Source organism: Clinocottus analis, unplaced genomic scaffold, assembly GCF_023055335.1.
Source record: "Clinocottus analis isolate CAN_PGR_092001 unplaced genomic scaffold, fCliAna1.0.p SCAF_7, whole genome shotgun sequence".
Taxonomy (NCBI): Eukaryota; Metazoa; Chordata; class Actinopteri; order Perciformes; family Cottidae; genus Clinocottus; species Clinocottus analis.
The window spans coordinates 4,752,655-4,759,203 of NW_027176229.1; the positions used below are offsets into that span (position 1 = coordinate 4,752,655).

The 6,549-nt window shown below is 40.5% G+C and overlaps 2 protein-coding genes across 3 annotated transcripts; both read right to left on the reverse strand.

The window, feature by feature from the left end:
- Nucleotides 1-1,266: 1,266 nt before the first annotated feature.
- On the reverse strand, nucleotides 1,267-2,942 carry LOC137779262 (nuclear factor 7, brain-like). The gene has a single exon (XM_068566872.1). The coding sequence runs from the start codon at nucleotides 2,915-2,917 to the stop codon at nucleotides 1,490-1,492; it is 1,428 nt and encodes a 475-aa protein (XP_068422973.1). The 5' UTR covers nucleotides 2,918-2,942; the 3' UTR covers nucleotides 1,267-1,489.
- Nucleotides 2,943-3,322: 380 nt separating this feature from the next.
- si:dkey-174n20.1 (uncharacterized protein LOC796174 homolog) lies at nucleotides 3,323-6,541 on the reverse strand. Of its 2 annotated transcripts, none has more exons than XM_068605005.1 (4): nucleotides 6,391-6,541; nucleotides 5,502-5,744; nucleotides 4,945-5,247; nucleotides 3,323-4,238 (listed from the first exon to the last, which is right to left on the reverse strand). In XM_068605005.1, the coding sequence occupies exons 2-4, from the start codon at nucleotides 5,698-5,700 to the stop codon at nucleotides 3,979-3,981; spliced, it is 762 nt and encodes a 253-aa protein (XP_068461106.1). In that variant the 5' UTR covers nucleotides 5,701-5,744; nucleotides 6,391-6,541; the 3' UTR covers nucleotides 3,323-3,978. The 2 variants fall into 2 exon arrangements, with proteins under 2 accessions (XP_068461106.1, XP_068461105.1); XM_068605004.1 differs by having other exon boundaries at nucleotides 6,171-6,541.
- Nucleotides 6,542-6,549: the final 8 nt, after the last annotated feature.

Genomic DNA, 6,549 nt, shown 5'->3' on the forward strand with positions numbered 1-6,549 from the left:
CGTGTGTCTGTCTCTTTAGAGAAGACCCTGATGTCCAGTGTGTGAGCTTCATGGAAACTGGGATCCAGAAAATCACCAGAGGTCAAACGACGAGTAGATTTGAGTTTGAAGGAGACGTTGTGCTTGTCAAAGATGTCTCAATCCTTAGTTGAGTGGCGCTCACCCCTCACATGTCATCTATAGACCTGTAATGACATAAGGGTTTCTTCATCTGGTCTCTTTTCTCTCGAGGTGTTTCTGAAAGATGTTTTATGGCTTGTACGCTCTCTTTAATGTCAATGTTAGGATACAAACTGCTTTAATTATGCAAATAAGATGCTAATCTCCAAATATCATGCTACAGTTGTACTTGTATTGAGGCACAACAACAGATGGTTATTATACAGATGTGTAAGCGTACAGCTGGTCATATCTAAATGTTTGATTATTTAATGTTCTCTGTATTTATACAGTCAAAGTGATGATTTCAGGATATTTTATTGAAAAACATTTATCTGAAATGCACAAAAACAAAATGCTCCTAAAACTTCAAAACAAAATATTACAAATATAAAACAAATGAACAGTAAATAAAATACTGTTCATTTTCAGGAATTTGTTGATTTGATAAAACAATCTTTAGATTCAACACTTTAAGATTAAATATTGTCTTTATTTTTAACTGGTTGTATAATTGTTTTTCATGAATTATATTCTTTGTAATTTGTCACATGAATATTTGTTTATGTTACTGATCATGTAAAAACTACAGAAATCATGATAAACACGATGAAGAAGCTTTGAAAGAATTACAAACTGAATCAAAACACATTAATATTGTTATGATCATACTGTTAATCTGTGAATGAATTGTTCACATTGTATGTATTTTATATTCTTAGACTTTATATTTACACTCTTCACACTTTGTATTAAAACTATTAAACATCAATTTCCCTCAGAATGAATAAAGTTGATCTTGAAATAAAACACAATTAAAACATTTCTTCAAACAAAATAAAACAAGGAATCCTAAACTAAAAAAAAATCATCAGAAGATTAAAATATATCATAAAACAAGAAGCTGATCACCAGAAAACTTCACAGCTTTTATCTTTAAAGCTTTTAGAAGATGATGTCATCCAGTTCAAACTTATTTTCTTAATGCTGCAGATTAAAACAATATTTCATGTTTTCCAGTAAATTGCATGAAAACAATAAAAAATAAAGAAAAACATTTTGCATTACATGAAAGAAACACAACTGTAAACAAAGTATTTGCTTTAGTGGATTCACTAAATGTGAGATTGAGTTGTGATGAAACACAAGATGCTGATTTAGTGATTATTGAATAATCATTTGTTTCTGTGTGAAAGTTGATGATCTGATGACGTGATGCAGTTTGAGTTTCACATCTATTTGTTCCTGTTATAACTGTTGATGGTATTGATTACATCAATGAGATCTTGACACACAGTGAAGTCTAAACAAACACAAACATGTCTGAACATCACAGAGAAACATCAGTTTCACACATTTTGATATCAGCAGTTTTAGCATCACCAGCATTTCCAATACTGAAATATGGGAAGAGTTTCTCAGTGAAAGTGTCTCTGTAAGTGTAGATGTGAGTCATGTCTTCAGGGTTGTAGAAGGACACCTCCCCCCTGTCATAGTCCAGCTGGACTCTGATCCTCTGGAGACTCTTCTTCACTCTGACAGTCTGACCAACTCCATTAGTGTATTTTCCACTGCAATGAATTAAACACCAGACTCCATATTCTGGTGACTCAAATCTCTTTCCCTTCCTGTCAACTGAGTCTTTAACCAAACCTACATTCCAGGCAGGATGGTCTCCCACCTCCACCTCCCAGCTGTGTTTCCCTGAGCTGAAGCCCTCAGATCCATGAACACTGGCATACATAGTGTTTCTCTCTGGATTGTCAGGAAGCTGCTGCTTTGTGTCTCCATGTCTCACACTGGTCAGATCATCAGACAGATGGAGAAAGGGGTTTGCAGTGTTTGGGTCCAGAATGACAGGACTGAAGTGGACCTGGTCCTTCATCTTCTCCCAGACTCTGAAGGACAGGTTGCCCAGGTGTTTGGCCTCATCTATCAGCGCTCCTGAGAGCAGCTGTGGATCTGACAGTGAGCTCTGGACTCTGGCTCTGGTCTGAGTGGCTTTATAGCTGCTGAGGAAGGACACGCTGTGTTTCTGCAGGTCTTCTTCAACAGCAGAGATGCTGTCTGACAGAGAGGAGATCTGCGCCTGAATCCTCTTCATCTCTCTGCTGACAGTCTTCCCCTTCTGCTCCTCTTCCTCCCTCAGAGCTGCCAGTCTGGACTCCTCTTCCTCTTTCAGGAACTGGTGCAGCTTGTTGAACTCTGCTCTGATCTGCCTCTCTGTGGACAGCAGCTGCTTCTTGGAGTGTTGCATCACTTCATTGTATGTCTTCTCCACTTGTTTGTGTTTGTCCCTCTTGTCCTGCAGAGACTCCAAGTCAGATCTCAGCTGCTCCTTCAGGTCACTGACTGCTTCTTCTATAGGAACCACCTTGTGACTCTGGTGGAGATGAAACTCACAGACAGGACACACAACTCTCTCTTCATCCTGACAGAACAGTTTAGTCTCTTCTCCATGTTTACTACACACCACCTCCACCTTCTTCTCTCCTTTCTCCGTCTCAGATGATCCAGATTTCTGTCTCTCAGCAAAGAAGTCAGCCAGTTGCTTCAGTGGAAAGTTCACAAGTAGAAATTCTTTTGAGGATTTTCTTTTACAAATGGGACAGTTTTTGTTTCCAGCTTGTTCCCAGAATTGTTGCAGGCAGCTTGAACAGAAGCTGTGGTTGCAGCTCAGAGACACAGGATCTCTGAAAGTCTCTGAACAAACGTGGCAGTTCAGGAAACTTTCAACAAGAACTAGTTTCTCCGCCATTTTCTCTCATTAATCTTCAGCAAGACTCACTAAGTCTGTGTCTTTAAATACAGATTACAGTCCTTCTGATAGTATGTTTATAGTAGAGATACTTCACCCTGTAATGGCGGCTTTCTGCTCCGTTCAGCAACGTAGAAATCAGCTTTAAGTTTCACTTTCAATCTTTTTAAATAAATAACAGCTGACATTTCATTTCATTACCAGCAGATGGTGCTGTTTATTATGGTTTCTATTATCAAATGATTTAACTTTTAAATAAACATACTTATTTAAAAGTGAAATAATAAACATCATAACATGCATTGACATTGTAACACTTTCTGACAACAGAAGTAATTTAAAATACAACATTTAATGAATTAGTTTGACATGTTTTAGGAAATAATCAGCAAGTCAACACATGTGTAAACAACAAAGTTCTTTATTTTATCAGTAAAGTTGTTGAAAATACACTTTACAATATTGCTTCAACAAATGAATATTTTCATTGTCGATTATTTTCTCCCAAAATTAATTACATGTTTGGTTAATAAAACGTCTTCCTCCCTTCTCCTCTTCTTGGTGGCTCTTAGTGTTTATGAGAAGATGGATGGAATAAAAAAAAAACAGAGAAAAATAATCAAACAATACAACAGCAGGCATCTCAAATAAACTTCCTGCCATCAAGTAAAGAAAACAGCTTTAAAGCTTTCTTATTATCAGTGACTTAAGAGGTTGACCTCATTCTTCCGATGGATCAAACTCAGTCGTGAAGTATCTGCATTCATGGAAACGCCGCTCGGCCTCGTGTAGCTGATGCTATCTGTTGTAAAGCAGAGCGTGGCGTTGTGGGTGTGGCCTCATTCAGCATCAATGCCGTCACCAAGGGCTTCAACATGAACTCATCATTCTTTTATCGTGTGCAAAAACATTTCCTCTTAAATTACACAAGCACATAAAACTAATATTTACATCTGCATTGTACACAACAGAAATGTGAACGAAGACAACAAACATTTAAAAAAAAGTACATGACAGTGAAAAACTCTAAGAATCTGCTTTCCTCCCACCACTTCCCACCATCAGGCCAGTTTCACCAGTCTCTCACTGGCCTCCCAGAGTTTTTTGGCCACACCAGCGTCTCTGGCGAAAGGACGCAGAGTCGCTGCTCGGCAGTCGGCGAAGTAACCGCCGTTGTGTTTGGCAGCTTCGTCTGATACGGCGCAGTAGATGACGGTCTGAGCCCCGACCTCACACGGCACAAAGAACATCCACATGATGACCTGGAGCAGCATGCGGAACAGGACGGAGTAGTGGCGCGTCCAACCGCTTTGCACGAAACCTGGAGCGACACATGGGAGACGTGAAGAACATGTTCATACGTCAATAGTGTGATGAACACTCACGCTGCATGTTCAGGTTTGGGCGACAGGATTCAAGTCTTTTAGCTGGGTCATTTTAGGTCTTGACTGAAGGATGTGTTGTGATAAATCAAATTGAGAAAAAACTTAAATAATCAGATATGGATGTCCGCTTGTGGCCAGTCTTGATAATACATAGTGAAACGTTTCAAGGTACGATATAATAATAATGAAAACTGTAAATATTGTCGTAAAGAAGCACTGCTGATCACTGATCACTGTTGACCACAAAGGCCTGACACGAGCACACACACTGTCCTAGAGAGAGATACATCAGTGTAAACGGTACAAAAATGTCTGTTGTTACACAAACCCAAATTATATCACTTCAAATAAAAATGATGTTGATCTAAAATAACTAAATATAATAGGAAAATATATAAATAGACTGTAAATCTGCTGACACAGCACTCATCTGAAAACAGACCTCCATTTGAAACGACAAGTAAGAGTTTTACTCGATCATTTCTGAACATAAAGTTCTTTCAGAAAATAAAGAATTCATCCCATTTTGTCACATAAAATGCTCTTTCACAGTAACCTGTATTGTATTGTCTTCTAAGCAAATGAGGTGGACATGCAACCCAAGTCGGGTGCCGGTGCAGCACACAGAGCAGCGTCTCTCACCAGGGTGCACGGCATAGGAGGTCACTCCTTTCCCCTCCGTGATGCGGGCCACTTCCTGACTGAAGTAGATGTTGGCCAGCTTGCTGCGGCAGTAGGTGAAGAAGGGCAGCAGGTTGTAGTTCAGGTCCTGGAAGTCCAGTTTCTGGTATTTGTAGCTGGAGCACGTGAGGGTGACCACGCGGCTGGGGCCGCAGTCCTTCAGGCGAGGCAGAAGCAGATTGGTGAGGAGGAAGTGGCCCAGGTGGTTGACGCCAAAACACATGCTAAAGTCGTCGTCCGTCCAGTCGAGGACACCGGGCATGCCTGAGGAAGCGCCACAGAGGGAGGAGAAAGAGGTGGAGCAAGGAGGTGAAGAAAAACAGAAACGTTTGGCTTTTAGCTGACGTTGCTGCACAATCTGAACAGTTTAGACACTCCACAAATCTTAATGAACTCCATCATCTTTCCAATCAAACTTCTTGGCTTCCTCTTCAGAGGAACACATTTCCTCATCTCTCCGTCTTTGGTGATATTGTTTTTAAGGTACCGGGAGACTTCCACGTGTTTGACGCCCTCACCTGCATTGTTGATCAGGATGTCCAGCCTCTTCTCTCTCTGGAGGAAGCTCTCGCAGAACTCCCGCACAGAGCGTAGGTTGGCGAGATCCAGCTCCATGTGAAGGACGTCAAGGCTGCGGCTCTTGAACTTGATCTCCCTCACGGCCTTCTCAGCCTTGTCGGGGTCCCTGCACGCGACGATGACGCGGGCGCCTCTCATTGCCAAGGCAACGGCCGACTCCTTGCCAATGCCAGAGTTTCCACCTGCAAAAACAAATAGACAAAAAGAGGAAATTCGCCATGTGTTGTGCAAGTGCTGATAGGAGAGGTGACTTTTTTAAACCGAGCTGTTCTTCATGTGTACAGTACAATCGGTGGTACTACCATCTTCAACGAGTATCAGCATCTGAACATACTCAAAGTACCGGAAGTAGAAGTATCTATTATGCAGAATGGCCCATTTTAGAATTACAATGATTGATAAATGAATGTATTCACAACTTATTCCCGCTTATCTTGTAATAATAAATTATTATGTGTTGACTATATTTCGTAGTAAAATAACCTTACAACCGCCCTTAAGTACAGTACTTGAATACATACTTAAAGTTACTTTCCACCACTGGGTAAAATCTACAAATATTGTATTTGCTGCAATAACAAGACGTGTTTTTATTTATTTTTATTTACCTGTAATAAGAACTGTTTTGCCATCAAGTCTTTTCACATCGGTGCAATGCCTCCTTTTTTTCATCCATTTCAAGATGAAAAAAGCAACTAAAGACGCGATGATTGTGTAGAGAAAGTACATTTTGCAACAATACTGGTGCTGCTGCCTGCTGGTGACGTCACCTAGCTAGCTGGTTAGCTTGCTACTTGACTAAGAAATACATCGTTTTTTAACGCCTACTTTTCCTCCATTCCGTGTCTTGTCGCGGTTAACGTGGCGCAGATGATCCAGGACGAATAAAACACTTCAGAAGACGGTTTTATTCTTCTCGTTTTTATTAATATTACGACCTCCTATTCATTCTGAGGCATTGCAGAGGGAGGTGGAGCGACATGCGCA

What these genes read in the sequence shown, in the direction of transcription:
- LOC137779262 (XM_068566872.1), bottom strand. Translation starts at nt 2,917, where the DNA reads ATGGCGGAGAAACTAGTTCTTGTTGAAAGTTTCCTGAACTGCCACGTT.
- si:dkey-174n20.1 (XM_068605004.1), bottom strand. Translation starts at nt 6,291, where the DNA reads ATGTACTTTCTCTACACAATCATCGCGTCTTTAGTTGCTTTTTTCATC. An exon ending in CAAAACAGTTCTTATTACAG is followed by an intron (nt 5,745 to 6,170) that starts GTAAATAAAAAT and finishes TTGTTTTTGCAG; the next exon opens with GTGGAAACTCTGGCATTGGC. An exon ending in CATCCTGATCAACAATGCAG is followed by an intron (nt 5,248 to 5,501) that starts GTGAGGGCGTCA and finishes GCGCTTCCTCAG; the next exon opens with GCATGCCCGGTGTCCTCGAC.